This window comes from Onthophagus taurus, chromosome 1 (genome assembly GCF_036711975.1).
Source record: "Onthophagus taurus isolate NC chromosome 1, IU_Otau_3.0, whole genome shotgun sequence".
NCBI lineage: Eukaryota > Metazoa > Arthropoda > Insecta > Coleoptera > Scarabaeidae > Onthophagus > Onthophagus taurus.
In genome coordinates, this window is record NC_091966.1 from 40,621,998 (window position 1) to 40,639,367 (window position 17,370).

The window sequence follows — 17,370 nt, forward strand, 5'->3', positions numbered from 1 at the left end:
GATTATGATTTGTTGATGCATTAGGAATATTTTTTATTCATAACGTTTTTCTCCATCTGTTTTAGTACTTACGTTATGGTTGATTTTATTAAGAAAAATCGTCCAATTTTGACATTTTGTGATTTATTCTATATCACTAGAAACTCGTGATAGGTGAATATGATATAAGTGCGGATTATGATTTGTTGATGCATTAGGAATATTTTTTATTCATAACGTTTTTCTCCATCAATATTACTACTTACGTTATGGTTGATTTTATTAAGAAAAATCGTCCAATTTTGACATTTTGTGATTTATGCTATATCATTAGAAACTCGTGATAGGTGAATATGATATAAGTGCGGATTATGATTTGTTGATGCATTAGGAATATTTTTTATTCATAACGTTTTTCTGCATCAGTTTTAGTTCTTACGTTGTAATTAATTTTATTAAGAAAAATCGTCCAATTTTGACATTTTGTGATTTATGCTATATCATTAAATATTGGTGATAGATAAATATAAAATAAATGTGGATTATGATTTATTGGTGCATTAGGAATATTTTTTAATGATAACATTTTTTTCCATCAGTTTTAGTACTTACGTTGTGGTTGATTTTATTAAGAAAAATCGTCCAATTTTGACATTTTGTGATTTATGCTATATCATTAGAAACTCGTGATAGATGAATATGATATAAGTGCGGATTATGATTTGTTGATGCATTAGGAATATTTTTTATTCATAACGTTTTTCTCCATCAGTTTTAGTACTTACGTTATGGTTGATTTCATTAAGAAAAATCGTCCAATTTTGACATTTTGTGATTTATGCTATATCATTAGAAACTCGTGATAGATGAATATGATATAAGTGCGGATTATGATTTGTTGATGCATTAGGAATATTTTTTATTCATAACGTTTATCTCCATCAGTTTTAGTTCTTACGTTGTAATTAATTTTATTAAGAAAAATCGTCCAATTTTGACATTTTGTGATTTATGCTATATCATTAGAAACTCGTGATAGATGAATATGATATAAGTGCGGATTATGATTTGTTGATGCATTAGGAATATTTTTTATTCATAACGTTTATCTCCATCAGTTTTAGTTCTTACGTTGTAATTAATTTTATTAAGAAAAATCGTCCAATTTTGACATTTTGTGATTTATGCTATATCATTAAATAATATTGGTGATAGATAAATATAAAATAAGTGTGGATTATGAAATCCTTCAAAAATTAGAAGGACTCAAGCCAGGCGAATAAGGCGGCTGAGGAGCCACAGGAATGTTTTTACTGTCCAAAAACTCATTTATTGAATTTCTGTGTGACAAGGCGTATTATCGTGAAGCAACACCCACTTGTTCTCACAAACTGTTAGTGTACGATTACTCATTCTTGCTTTTTTTGGGACTTGAAAAGGTTGAAGTGTGTCACTCCATGCTCTGGCGCCTGGTTTATTGATCGTACTCAAACACCCCAAGACTCGTCTTCAGTAATGACACGTTCCAGAATATGTCATTCTTGATGTCCTTTTGGTCTTGCGAAACATTTGAAACTTCTAAAGAAGATCCCTTTTAACTTTTTTATTGTGTTTCTTCCTTGCCAAATACAATGAAGCTATTTCCAATCGGTTAGGATTATTTTGACAATTTTTGCCATCTTTGAAACACTTTCAATAAATGTCCAAATGATTTTTTTTTAATTCTATCTATTTCCTTATGTATTACCAAGATATTTTAACCCAATTAGAACCATTTTGATTCTCACCAATCGCCTATTTCCATTTTCCCAAAGTTTTGGAAATTTTTGAGAGGTTCCTTTTTATCTTTTTAGTGCGTTTTTGCTTCACCAAATACAATGAAGTTATTGCTAATCGATTAAAGTTATTTTGATATATTATTCTCATTACATAATCGACAACCTTGCAGTATTATAACATCTGGTGTTTATTCTGTTATTTGATCCAAGTAAGCTTGAATATTATTTAACATTAAAGACTTTGTAAATGTTTCTAAACCCCACTAAAATTTTTCTGAAAGATTTAAGTTTAAGACTATATTTGTGACTTCAATATGCTACACATCCATATCGTTATTCTTAAATTTAAACGATTTCGAATTTTAACAATAACATTTTCACTTCATCTTCTTACATTTTTCACAAATCAATATTATTATTTATTATTCAAATTTTTTTGATTATTTTTAAAAAATTTTTTCATATTAAATGTTAAACATCAACTTTTTATATTCATACAGTAGAAAATGTGCATTAAATATTAATTTTTATTCAAATTTATTGCACATTTTTCATAATTTTCATCAAAAAAAATCAAATTAAATCACCAACTTAATAAAAAAAAAACGTATTAAATAATAAAAACGGTGTATTTTAGGTCGAAGCATCATCGTAAGAAAAGAAGGGGGATCCCAAGTAAAAGAATCAACGGATAGTTCGACCACACTCGAAGACGAAGACATTAAAGGTAAGAAATTTAATTAAAATTTTTATTTTAATTTTTTTAATGTGTAGAAATCCCACACAAACACTTTAATCTCATTCTTAATTTTTGTGTCTTCTCTTCTTCACGGTGTCTTTCATTTATTTAGAATCTTTTTAGTTCAATTCATCACTTTTCACTTCGAAGAAATACAAAAAAAATCCTTGCACAAATATTAATTAAATTATTTAATTAATTCAAATTTCCCCCCTTATACTTAATTTAATTTATTTTTTTTTTTTTAGAAATGTTGATAGATTTTATATTCACCTTTAATATACCACTGGTTTATGTATAACTCAAATTGCAATAAAAAAATCATTTTTTATTGCAATAATTTAGATGGTTTTAAACAAAAACAATTTTATTAATCAAAAAATGATTTAAATTAAGATCATCTAAATTGATCGAGTTTTTAGTTTAGGATGAACACCCCTTTTAGCGAAACCCATAGCTTTTTTTTAGAAACTTTTTTGAAGTGAATTCCCATAAAACTTTTTGTTGTAGTAAAATTAAATTAATAAATAAATCATTTTGCACCAACCTTAAAGATTACAAAATCAAATTCCCCCATTTCCACTTTAAAAGGAAGCAACAAATAAAAATCACTAACTATAGAGGCACTAACCTTACTAGTTTTTACTTTTTTTAGATTTTTTAAAAATTATTAAATCGTATTTTCCCCCCATCATTAATTAATTATTATTTAAGAAGATTTTATGTAAATTTTATTCTTAAATCTAAATTTCTCATTTATAATTTTTAATTATAACGATTTTAAAACGATCCAGTATATATGCAGAGTATGCTGCAAGTTGTGAACGCCATTTCAAATTTTATTTTCATTTTTTTGTAAATATTTATAAATAATGGATAAACGATGTTAGAATTTGCATGATTAGAAAATTTAAAATAAATTATTTTGTTTTTAGTAAATTTTATATACAGGGTGAGTCAATAGTACGGGGACGAAAGATAGTAACTTTACTATTCCAGGACCGTACTCAACTTAATTTTTTTAAATAGAATCCTACGCATCTTTTTACATATGTTGATCAGCTGTCTAAAATGCTACAACGGCATATCTTGTGTTCAAATTTTGAAAGCAAGGTTGCCAAGTTATTTATTATTTTGTGGAAAAAATCACGTTTATGTCGACATTTTTAAAACAGTCTAATTATCTCAAAAAGTACACGTGCTAGATATACCATATGCTTAACAAAAATTAAAGGTAATTAATAAGGCGTTGCAAAGCCTTAGGAAAATACAGGGTGTTCCATTTAAAATAACAAAGTGGTTTTCCAAACATTGCGTAAATTAACCGCTTCTGGTAAACGCTAGTGATGGAACGGATAGTGATTTTGCGAAAAGCCGGATACCGGATATTCGGCATCCCCTTTTGCCGTATATCCGGTTATCCGGCCATTATAGTTATAATTTCTGGTACACTTCTGAAAGTTATCGATGAAAATTGCAACATCAAAAATTTTTTCAAAACTTCAAATATTGTTTTCTCAAAAACTAACAGCTATTTTTCAAAACGTCTTGGTTTATTGGAAAGAGGATACTCTTATTAACAGTTTGGGAAATTTTCAAACTCATATTCCAAGAAATAGATTTTATACTAATTTTTAAAACTTAAACGGCGAAAATTGCAAAGATCGAAAAAATTGTCTATTATTTCAAAAATTTATTTCTCAAGAACTAAAAGTGATTTTTCAAAACGGCTTTTTGCATTAAAAAGATTAATAATAGGAAGTGATAACAGCGACAGTTCTGTTACTAATGAATGTGATGATGAATTACAAGCGAAGAGAAGGAAACTAGACGAAACTGCAACAAGACATTCTATACAGGGTGAGTCAGAAAGAATGGGAAATCCGAATACCGCAAACACTAGACGCCAAAATATGACGATTTAACCTAACATGTCTTATACAAATGTTGGTGGTTTTTAATACACAGGGTGTTGAAAGTTAAATTTTTATTTCGAAATTTCTTGATAATTTTGAAGGTTTTTGTACTATTAACATAAAATTTGGTAGTTATATGTTCTCGAGCATGAGAAATACGAATTTGATATTTGTTTTGTGATTACTCGTAGAGGGCGCTAGATACACACTTGAGATATCAAGTCATGACTATTTTGTCAGTTGAGGTATGGTGAATTAGAACCAGAAATCTGAAGGAGTTTTCAATTCTGCACAAAAAAGGTACTCTTGCTTACATTGTCTAAGTCTACTGGTTTCCTAGTTATTTGCTTTTAATTGTTTCAAAGTAATTTTAAAGTTAACATTTAAAATTAATAACACACAGTAACTATAGCAATTAGTAACGATAATAATCGATAACAATAACAATTAATTAATAACAATAGAATATTGTGACCATTTTCAAAAATCTGGATTTCTCACTATTAAAGAACTCATTATGTCGTGGCATTTTCAAATTGGTAATAACTTTATTGTTGGTAAAAATGATTATTGCACACGGAAATTAGATCAATGTTGACAATTAACAGGCAATTGTCGAAGCATAATCGGAAAAATAACCCAACTTTGCTTATGTTAAAAAATAAATATTTTAGAAGAAAAAATACATTTAAACATTTAAAAGTAAATAATTCGAAAACCGATAGACTTAGACAGTTTCAAGAAGAGTACCTTTTTTATGTAAAATTGAATGCTCTTTGTGATTTGCAGCTCTTATTGGTCGTAGCTGTTGAGCCAAAAAACTTATGATTTGATTTATCAAACGAGCAGCGTGTATCTAGCGCCCTCTACGAGCAATAACAAAACAAGTTTCAAATTCATACTTCTCATGCTCGAAAACATAAAACTACCAAATTTTATGTTAATAGTACAAAAACCTTCAAAATTATCAAGAAATTTCGAAGTAAGCATTTAAATTTCAACACCCTATGCCTCGAAAACCACTGACATTTGTATAAGAGATGTTAGGTTAAATCATCATATTTTGGTCTCTAGTATCTCTGGTATTCGGATTTCCTATTCTTTTTGATTCACCCTGTATATCGTATTGTATACAGGGTGTCTCAGCGAGACCGGTCATTAGACGTTTTTGGGGTTCTAGCCAAACAAAAAATTTGAGAATGCAGACTTAAGTATTATCAATTATGTTCTCTTCATCTAAAATATTTTCAGATTTCTAGCACTTCCGGTTATACCGGAAGTCGCCACCTACTCTATTTTTTTAAATGGAACACCCTGTATATTTTTACATCTTTGGATTTGTCTGTTTTGAAGGTTTATAAATAACTTTACTTTTTGCAATTTGAACCAGCAATTCTCGAGTTATTCGAATTTTTCTAGAAAAATTTGCTCCAGCGGACATTTGTTCAAAAAATCATAGAACACTTAATTTTTGAGATATCAATTTAGGATTCAGAACATGCTTAAACAACATGATGGAGTATGTTTTGGTGCCGAGAACGGCTGTCTAGATCGTTTGGTCACTTTACTATGATACGTTAACTTTTCCAAATTTGGAAGCACCATAACTTCATTTTTTTAAATGGCACCCCCCATATTTTATTACTTAGTCATCTTCGGCGTCTCATTTTACATCTTTTATATTCCATATGTCCTATGCCTAACATTAATAGTTTGAGAAATAATTATGGTTTTTTGAAAAATGCTCATATCATATGGATATTAACCTAGTGTGCCATGGAAAATAAATGTTTAATGACTTATTGATAAACGTCAGTCTAATTTAGGTTGTTTGATACTTGTGAGTCTAAAACCAGTTAAAATGGATATTAATAACGTAAATAATGTTTATACAAATGAAGAAATCCATAATTTATTTTTGTGCATGAAAAGTGCGACAAAGTTCTTAGTAGAACTTGCAGAATGTTTAATGAAAATTATCCACATTTATCTCCGATGACAAAAGGTAAATTTAGAGGAATAGAAGCAAATTTTTTGCATTTTGGACGAATTAATCACGTGTTAAACTGACCAGAAAATGTAGTAGATAATGCAACGGAAGAGGTGAATACCTTGGCTTATTTCGAGCCCACTCCCAACACCTCAATTCGAGCTGCCAAAGAAGATCTGGGAATTATACTACGAACTTTGTCGCTCTTTTCATGCAAAAAAATAAATTAAGAATTTCTTGATTTGTGTAAATATTACTTTCGTTATTGCTATCGATTTTAACTCGTTTCAGTACTAATATTAAGGGACATAACAGATAATTATTAGCTCACATGCATCAAGTGACGTAAACAAGTGAGTCTTTGACAAGAACTCATTGAGAAGGCTTGTTTTTCATGGCACACTAGGCTAAATATCCATATGATATGTGTGCATTTTTCAAAAAACCCTAATTATCTCCCAAACTATTAATATTAGGTGTGGATCATATTGGATATAAAAGATGTAGAATGAGACACCGAAGACAACTAAAAAATAAAATATGGGGGGTGCCATTTAAAAAAATGAAGTTATGGTACTTCCAAATTTTGAAAAGTTAACGTGCTATAGTAAAGTGATCAAACGTTCTAGACCGCAGTTCTCGGCACCAAAACATACTCCATCATGTTGCTTAAGCATGTTCTCAATCCTAAATTGATATCCCAAAAATTGAGTGTTTTCTGATTTTTTGAACAAATGTCTGCTGAAGCAGATTTTTCTAGAAAAATTCGAATAACTCGAGAACGACCGAATCAAATTGCAAAAAGTAAAGTTATTTATAAACCTTGAAAACAAACAAATCCAAATATGTAAAAATATACAGGGTGTTCCATTTAAAAAAATAAAGTTGGTGGTGACTTCCAGTATAACCGGAAGTGCAAGAAATCTGAAAATATTTTAGACGAAGAGATCGTAATTGATAATACTTAAGTCTGAATTCTCAAATTTTTATTTTCGCCAGAACCCCAGAAACGTCTAATGACCGGTCTCGCTGAGACACCCTGTATATTGTTTTCAATGGGGTTGAACTTGATTATTATCTGCAGTGTCCAACACTTAAAAGAGATACTAATTCCTGTGAATGATGGAGTAATAGGTTTTTAATATCCGGCCATAGCCAGATATTTGGTAACTATCCGTTCCACCACTAATAAACACTCTGTATAATAACATCCAATTGTATTAGCGGCGTTCGAAAGACCCAAGCTTTGTTTATCAATATGCTAAATTGCAATCCTGAATATTTAATAATAACACTGATAACGAATTTTAAGTGATCACGCGAATTTTTTAAAAATTTCACAAAATTATGAATAACTTGGCAACCTTGCATTCAAAATTTGAAAACACGATATGCAGTTGTAATATTTAGGATTCTATTTAAAAAAAAATAGGTATAGCAGAAATAGCAGAAAATAATTTTAATCGATGCAGCTTTGATGGTAATATATGGTGACATCTATCTTCCGTCTCCACACTATTGATTCACCCTGTATAATACTTCCTATAGCTTAATGTTTTTGTATAAAAAATAAATGTTATTTTGTACATACCAAAGAAATTAAAAAAATTATATCAAAAGTGGCAGTCACATTTGTAAAGTTTTTCAAAAAAAATTAAATAAAACATGCTCTGGATAGATACGTTAAAAAAATGATTCATTTGTGATCGTTGCTCTTGTCTTGCTTATTGTAATTCGTGTAAGTGTAAAGATCGATAATTTGTATTGTTTCTGGGCTACGCTCAGAGGACAAGAAAGGAGTCGACCGTAGTTCAACCGTAATCGCTAAAGATCCGGAAGGTAAACACACCAATTACTTTTATTTTCATCACAGTATAAATATTCATACACATATTTTTTTTTTGTTGAGTTGATTTTTTTTTTGTATTTTGATTTTCTATATATATCTTTTTTTTTGTATTTGTACTGTTCAACTTATACTATTTTTCACTTCACTAATCATCTTTTTTTATATATACAGAGTGATTCTTTTAAGTGACCTACTCTATATTTGAAATGAACCAAAAATTGAATCAAATTAAAATACTTTGTTAGTAATTAGTTGGATATAAAAACATGTTTGAGGAATTAAAAATATTTTTCTATGCAATGTCTTCTATATTTATGAAGCTCTATGATGTAGTTAATTTTTTGAAATTTTTTGTTCTTGTAAGCATCTCAAATGTATGCAGATTTCTAATAATGATTATAAAAGTATTTTTTTAGTTTAACATTTCTTTTCAATTAATGTTATTTCGAGTGAATGATCGAAAAGTAATTTTTCTCGAAAATTTTCTTATGTAACCAATATTAATATTGACTGTACTAGATTCAGAAAAAAATCCTCTTTCATATTCCGCAATAAAAATGGAGGGTTGCAATTTAAAAAAAATATCGATGACGTCATAACTCGTTTAAAAATGGCGGAAAAACTTTGAAATCTACACCAAAAAAATGCAAAAAATTTAAATCTTTAGACCCGTTTCAGGGATTTTTCCATAAACCGTTTATAATGATTTTATCGCCTATATTCGTTACTTTACGGACAGACTGTATACAGTGTCCGCCAAAAAGTTAGCAACACCCATTTTATTTCTGTTCTATTGCATCTACATTTCTGAAATTTAGTTTATGTGGGAGGTTCACACCGACCTTTCGATCTAAAGTATTTTCAAGATGGTGGCCACTTCCGGTCCCCCGGAAGTAGACCACAACTTCGTTATTTTAAATGGAATGCTATAGTTTTTATTGCACTTTTTAAAAAATAAGTTGACTTTGATAAAAGTTATTGGTACCTAGCGCTTTTCGTTTTCGAGTTATTTTGATTTTAAGTTTTTCTTGGCAATTTTCACTACGCCCTTTAAAACTCTCTTCTATCAACTTTGATTGATATTCTTTTAGTTCACTATCTTTTGTTTGCCAAAAATAACAAATAGAAGAACAAATAAATGAATCTCTCTCTGGTAGGTTAAAAAAATATGGGGTGTACCATATAAAATTTTCAGCTTTCTTGCCATATGGAGAAACAAATCCATATTCATTTTTCGAATCAATTTTTGACCATTCCCCGTTTTGACTGAAGTAGTTTATAATTCAATACCATTTCTGATTTTGCGACACTCTGTGAAGTTTTTATCATATGTTGAGGATCTTCTTGACATTCTCAGTAAACATCTGAGAGAACAGGGGGTGCTGTTATCTCCGTCCTCAATACATTCAACGTTTTTAGAATAACTGTAGTTAAAGTTTTAATTTGTCATCATACGGATGTTTTCTTCTTCTGTATTTAGGCATAATTCCCTATTTTCAAACATATCTTTGCATTTTTTCTTTCTGTTTAATACCCAGTCATTGATATTATACAGGATGTTTCAGGTTTTTGTTTCAATGGCAATCATTATTATACCTATCATTAACAATCCTCTAAAAAAAGTTGGTCTATATCGAATAATAAAAAGCGGATTATCCTGAAAACGATCAACTTGAGCGCATTTTGATAAGAGTACCGTTTTTGCTTAAAAAAGTACCGAGTATAAGAATTTTTATTCAAAAAGCCAAAAAGTATACTGTCAGAAAAGTTATTGTTATTTTAATCCGTAAAGAATATGTTACAGAGCGGCTATAGTAAAACGGACTCCATAATCGTTTTTCTCATGCCAAAAAACCTCCGTACACCAAATTTGAAGAGAATCGGTTGAAATACACGTGTGATATTAAATAAAAATGAATTTAAAAATTTAATTTGAACACCTTGTATCTCCAAAACAAAGCGTTTGTCGACCTATGTTTATATGATGTTTTTGTATTAATTTTAAAAGGTCTATCGACTGTTAAAATCCTTGCTACAAAAACCTGAAACACCCTGTATATCCTGTCTAATGTTGTCACTTCTTTTTCTGTCCATCAGTGTTTTCTTAGCTATTCTAGTCTAATTGTAGTCTTGTAGATCCAGGCTTTGGCTTCAGTTCGAATATAATACGAATACTTCTGTCTCAACATCCCTGTATCCAGATATTTCAGCACTCAAGTATTTAAATTTAATTTCCTGGTATATGATTTTATCATTCCCATAACCTGCATCTGATCGGTGTCTTGACTATATCTAATAATAATGATTCTATAAAATAGCTTCCCGTATGATAAATGCTTGTGTTGGATACATGTACAGTGTGTTAATTAATTATCGTACCCGACGTCATCATTGCAAGTATGCAACCAATATCACCAATATGCGCGATTTGCGTATTGCACTGTAATGTTGGTTGCATACTTGCAATTATGACGTCGGGTACAATAATTAATTAACACACTGTACTTTTGAACCAATGGATTAATACAGACTAAAGGAATTAGAAGAATAAATAGAAGAAATAATGCAGCAAAAACGTCCACTGTATTTATTAATTATGCATAATGATCGACATTTAAGATCCATAAAACGGTGCATTTAAAAGATAAGTTATGGGTAAGCGCCATCTATTGATATCTATTACTATTAATAATGTCTCTCTATATTAAGCAGTATTTTTATTACTTGTAAAATTATTGTATTGGATTAAATGTTAATAATCTCATGGTTAGGTAAGGTATTTCCTCCTTCCTTAACCCTTAAATATAAAGGGGTTGCATAGAAATCAACTTTAATTATAAATTATTTTTAATCTTTATAAAACATTCTTTAAAATGAATCCAAACTCAACGTATTTTGCTTTAAAGCTTCCCGAGATATTTTCATTTTTTGATTTTATAAAATCCAAGATGGCCGAAAACAAATGATTTATAAATAATGCGATAAATAATTAAAAATCGTGTAAAATGAGTCCAAACTCGATATATCTAGGTGTTATAACACCCAAGATATCATAATTTTTATAAAATCAAGATGGCCAAAAACAAAACACTAATTAATTGTGACATCTATACTTTTAAAAGTGAATTTTAAGATAAATATAGGTTGTGACACATTAAATTAGGTTAAAATTTTCTGATTTTTACGAAAATCTTATTATTTTTGATGTTTTTTAAATAATTTAATAAATTTTGACGAATAAATCCCTATATTTGGGGTATAAATATCGCTTTAATTATGAATTATTTTTTAATCTTTATGAAACATTGTTTAAAATAAATCCAAACACAACGTATTTTGCTTTAAAGCTTCCCGAAATATTTTCATTTTTTGATTTTATAAAATCCAAGATGGCCGAAAACAAATGATTTATAAATAATGCGATAAATAATTAAAAATCGTGTAAAATGAGTCCAAACTCGATATATCTAGGTATTATAACACCCAAGATATCATAATTTTTATAAAATCAAGATGGCCAAAAACAAAACACTAATTAATTGTGACATCTATACTTTTAAAAGTGAATTTTAAGATAAATATAGGTTGTGACACATTAAATTAGGTTAAAATTTTCTGATTTTTACGAAAATCTTATTATTTTTGATGTTTTTTAAATAATTTAATAAATTTTGACGAATAAATCCCTATATTTGGGGTGTAAATATCGCTTTAATTATGAATTATTTTTAATCTTTATGAAACATTGTTTAAAATGAATCCAAACACAACGTATTTTGCTTTAAAGTTTCCCAAGATATTTTGATTTTTAGATTTTATAAAATCCAAGATGGCCGAAAACAAATGATTTATAAATAATGCGATAAGTAATTAAAAATCTTGTAAAATGAGACCAAACTCGACATATCTAGGTGTTATAATATTCAAGATATCTTTATTTTTATAAAATCAAGATGGCCGAAAACAAAACACTAATTAATTGTGACATTTATTGTTTTAAGAATGAATTTTAAGATAAATATAAGATGTGACACATTAAATTAGGTTAAAATTTTCTGATCTTTACGAAAATCTTATTATTTTTGATGTTTTTTTTAATAATTTAATAAATCTTGACGAATAAATGCCTATATTCGGGTGTAAATATCAACTTTAATTTTGAATTATTTTTAATCTTTATGAAACATTCTCTAAAATGGATCCAAACATGACGTATTTTGCTTTTAAGTTTCCCGAGATATTTTGAGTTTTATAGATTATCCTCTATAATTAAAAAATATTTCTTCCTTCCTTAACCCTTAAATATAAAGGGGTTGCATAGAAATATATAAATTTTTGTTCCAACTTTATACACATTGTTTATACATCTTAGTATAACATTATTTCAATCATAGAGTAAGTTACAAAAAAAATCTTTTAATAACAAATACTTATTATTATTTATTTTAAGCACATTTTCACACAAAATAAAACATTTCCATCTTCATCATCATCATCATCATTATGGATGTTTCAACAACAACAACGTAAAAGTTTAATTATAAGCTTAATTTATTCTCTTTATTACACACAATCATTTTTACTCTTCTTTACTTTCTCACCATAAATCTACTTTTATATAAGTTTTTATTTTAATTTTTCTTGTTTATCGACGATAAAGTGTGTTCGCTTTGCACTCTCAAAATTATTATCTCTCAGCCTCACCACCTACATAATCGATCTCAACAATCATCACCTTGTGTGTGTGTCATCGCAAATAAGATCGCAGGCAAAACGCATGTTTTCATTTCTCATTAGGGAAATTAGAATTAGATGAGAGATTAGAAAGAAAGTAAATTATTATTAATGGAAAAATTTGATTATCGGAAAATTCTGCATGAAATTGAAAAGGTTAAAAGATTTTTAATTAAAAAATTTTAATTAAAAATTATTAGTATTTTTTTTTGTTTGGAATGTTGCAATTTTCTACTTAGATTAGAATTAGATAAATGTCGATTAATTTTGTATTTGTTTAACTTAGAAAATCAGGTGCACGATTTTAAATGTTACGAAATCAAGATAAGTAGAGAAACGTGTCTTTGTAAATGTTTGTTTATCTTCGATTTCTTTATTTTGAAAAAAAATTCTAAAAATATTATTAGATTAAAAACTAGTTGGAACCAAATAAAACTAGTACTTAATAAATAACTTTTTTTTAAATAAATAAAGAATTAGTTAATTAAAACATTATTGTGAAAAGAAATATTCGAAAACTATTTTTAACATTGGCACGTTTATAAATAACCAAGAGACCGGTTCACAAGTTAAATCTCGTTGGGTGCTGTAACATCGTTGAACGCACACCAGTATAAATTTTGGCACAGCCCGTTCCGCATATTGTCTAAAAAGTTCGCGTGTGAACCTTGTTTTAGTAAAAAAACATTAACATTAAAACAAAAGGATTTAATTTAATTATTTTTTAAATTATTTTGTAAAAATTGGTTGCTTCAACGACACCATAGCAGCGATGGCTGCTATTTTAACGGGAAAACGAGCCAGGGAGAGTATGTGATAAAACGAAATTGACGTTAAAACAAGTTGATTAAAAAGAAATCTGTGTTTTGGTGGTTGTTTTTGTTAAATTTATGTTGGGATACAACCGTTTTGGATTTTTTTGTGATATTTTGGGATATGTTGAAAAAAATTTTAAATTACTAATATCTTGTCCATCTTATTTTAATAATTTGGAGAGAATTTTTTTTGAAATAATTTAATCAAATCAAAAAAAAATAATATTATAATGTGATTAACTTTGTAGTATCATCGACAATTTGATCCGATATATTGGTGACTTCCGGTTATGAACTAAGTACAACGTCAATTTAGTGATATTATTAATCTTCGTGAAGAAACCTTTAAAATGAGCCCAAACACCACCTATTTTGCTTTTAAATTTTCCGAGATATTTCGATTTTTATATTATTATTTAAAATCAAAGATGGCCGAAAACAAATGATTCGTAAATATTGTAATAGACAATTAAAAAACGTGTTAAATGAGTCCAAACTCGACATATCTAGGGGTTGTAATACCCAAGATATCTTAGTTTTTATAAAATCAAGATGGCGGAAAACAAAACACCAATTAATTGTGACATCTATACTTTTAAAAGTGAATTTTAAAATAAATATGGGGTGTGATACATCAAATTAGGTTAGAATTTTCTGATTTTTACGAACATTTATTATTTTTAATGTTTTTTAATAATTATAATAGACTATTGGCTATATTCGGGTGTAAATATCAACTTTAATTATGAATTATTTTTAATCTTTATGAAACATTGTTTAAAATGAATCCAAACTCAACGTATTTTGCTTTAAAGCTTCTCGAGATATTTTGATTTTTAGATTTTATAAGATCCAAGATGTCCGAAAAAAAATTATTTATAAATAATGCGATAGATAATTAAAAGTCGTGTAAAATGAGTCCAAACTCGACATATCTAGATGTTATAACACTCAAAAAATCTTTATTTTTATAAAATCAAGATGGCCGAAAACAAAACACTAATTAATTATGACATTTCTTCTTTTAAGAGTGAATTTTCAGATAAATATAACGTATGATACATCAAATTAGGTAAAAATTTTCTGATCTTTACGAAAATCTTATTATTTTTGATGTTTTTTAATAATTTAATAAATTTTGACGAATACCTATATTTGTGGTGTAAATATCAACTTTAATTATGAATTATTTTTAATCTTTATGAAAACTTCTTTGAAATGAATCTAAACACAACGTACTTTGCTTTTAAGCTTCCCGAGATATATTGATTTTTATATTTTAAAAGTTCCAAGATGGCCGAAACAAAATGATTTATAAATATTGCCATAGATAATTAAAAATCGTGTAAAATGAGTCCAAACTCGACATATCTAGGTGTTATAACACTCAAGATATCTTAATTTTTATAAAATCAAGATGGCCGAAAACAAAACACTAATTAATTGTGACATCTATACTTTTAAAAATGAATTTTAAGATAAATATAGGGTGTGATACATCAAATTAGGTTAGAATTTTCTGATCTTTACGAAAATCTTATTATTTTTGATGTTTTTTAATAATTTAATAAATTTTGACGAATAAATGCCTATATTTGGGGTGTAAATATGGCTTTAATTATGAATTACTTTTAATCTTTATGAAACATTCTTTGAAATGAATCCAAACACAACGTATTTTGCTTTAAAGCTTCCCAAGATATTTTGATTTTTAGATTTTATAAATCCAAGATGGCCGAAAACAAATGATTTATAAATAATGCGATAGATAATTAAAAGTCGTGTAAAATGAGTCCAAACTCAACATATCTAGGCGTTATAACACTCAAAATATCTTTATTTTTATAAAATCAAGATGGCCGAAAACAAAACACTAATTAATTATGACATTTCTTTTTTTTTTAGAGTGAATTTTCAGATAAATATAACGTACATCAAATTAGGTTAAAATTTTCTGATCTTTACGTAAATCTTATTATTTTTGATGTTTTTTAATAATTTAATAAATTTTGACGAATACCTATATTTGTGGTGTAAATATCAACTTTAATTAGGAATTATTTTTAATCTTTATGAAAACTTCTTTGAAATGAATCCAAACACAACGTACTTTGCTTTTAAGCTTCCCGAGATATATTGATTTTTATATTTTAAAAGTTCCAAGATGGCCGAAACAAAATGATTTATAAATAATGCGATAGATAATTAAAAATCGTGTAAAATGAGTCCAAACTCGATATATTTAGGTGTTATAACACTCAAGATATCTTTATTTTTATAAAATCAAGATGGCCGAAAACAAAACACTAATTAATTGTGACATCTATACTTTTAAAAGTGAATTTTAAGATAAATATAGAGTGTGATACATCAAATTAGGTTAGAATTTTCTAATCTTTACGAAAATCTTATTACTTTTGATGTATTTTAATGATTTAATAAATCTTGACGAATAAATAGCTATATTTGGGGATGTAAATATCAACTTTAATTTTGAATTATTTTTAATCTTTATGAAAAATTCTTTAAAATGAATCCAAACACAACGTATTTTGCTTTTAAGCTTCCCGAGATATTTTGATTTTTATATTTTAAAAGTTCCAAAATGGCCGAAACAAAATGATTTATAAATATTGCCATAGATAATTAAAAATCGTGTAAAATGAGTCCAAACTCGATATATCTATGTGTTATAACACCCAAGATATCTTTATTTTTATAAAATCAAGATGGCCGAAAACAAAACACTAATTAATTGTGACATCTATACTTTTAAAAGTAAATTTTAAGATAAATATAGGGTGTGATACATCAAATTAGGTTAGAATTTTCTGATCTATACGAAAATCTTATCATTTTTGATGTTTTTTTAATAATTTAATACATTTTGACGAACAAATGCCTATATTTGGGGTGTAAATATCGCTTTAATTATGAATTACTTTTAATCTTTATGAAACATTCTTTGAAATGAATCCAAACACAACGTATTTTGCTTTAAAGCTTCCCAAGATATTTTGATTTTTAGATTTTATAAAATCCAAGATGGCCGAAAACAAATGATTTATAAATAATGCGATAGATAATTAAAAGTCGTGTAAAATGAGTCCAAACTCAACATATCTAGGCGTTATAACACTCAAAATATCTTTATTTTTATAAAATCAAGATGGCCGAAAACAAAACACTAATTAATTATGACATTTCTTTTTTTTTTAGAGTGAATTTTCAGATAAATATAACGTACATCAAATTAGGTTAAAATTTTCTGATCTTTACGTAAATCTTATTATTTTTGATGTTTTTTAATAATTTAATAAATTTTGACGAATACCTATATTTGTGGTGTAAATATCAACTTTAATTAGGAATTATTTTTAATCTTTATGAAAACTTCTTTGAAATGAATCCAAACACAACGTACTTTGCTTTTAAGCTTCCCGAGATATATTGATTTTTATATTTTAAAAGTTCCAAGATGGCCGAAACAAAATGATTTATAAATAATGCGATAGATAATTAAAAATCGTGTAAAATGAGTCCAAACTCGATATATTTAGGTGTTATAAC

General features: G+C 27.6%; 1 protein-coding gene across 12 annotated transcripts in view; it reads left to right on the forward strand.

Annotated features, from left to right (window-relative positions):
- The window catches only part of LOC111423765 (Calcium/calmodulin-dependent protein kinase II), a 140,213-nt gene that overhangs the window by 98,260 nt on the left and 24,583 nt on the right, over positions 1–17,370 (forward strand). For 7 of the 12 annotated variants that reach the window (XM_023057094.2, XM_071201356.1, XM_071201357.1 and 4 more), the window contains exons 10-11: positions 2,395–2,484; positions 8,188–8,241. In XM_023057094.2, the coding sequence (XP_022912862.1) occupies positions 2,395–2,484; positions 8,188–8,241 (144 nt within the window). The remainder of the gene's footprint in view (positions 1–2,394; positions 2,485–8,187; positions 8,242–17,370) is intronic. The other 5 variants (XM_071201355.1, XM_071201360.1, XM_071201361.1 and 2 more) reach the window with 1 other exon arrangement.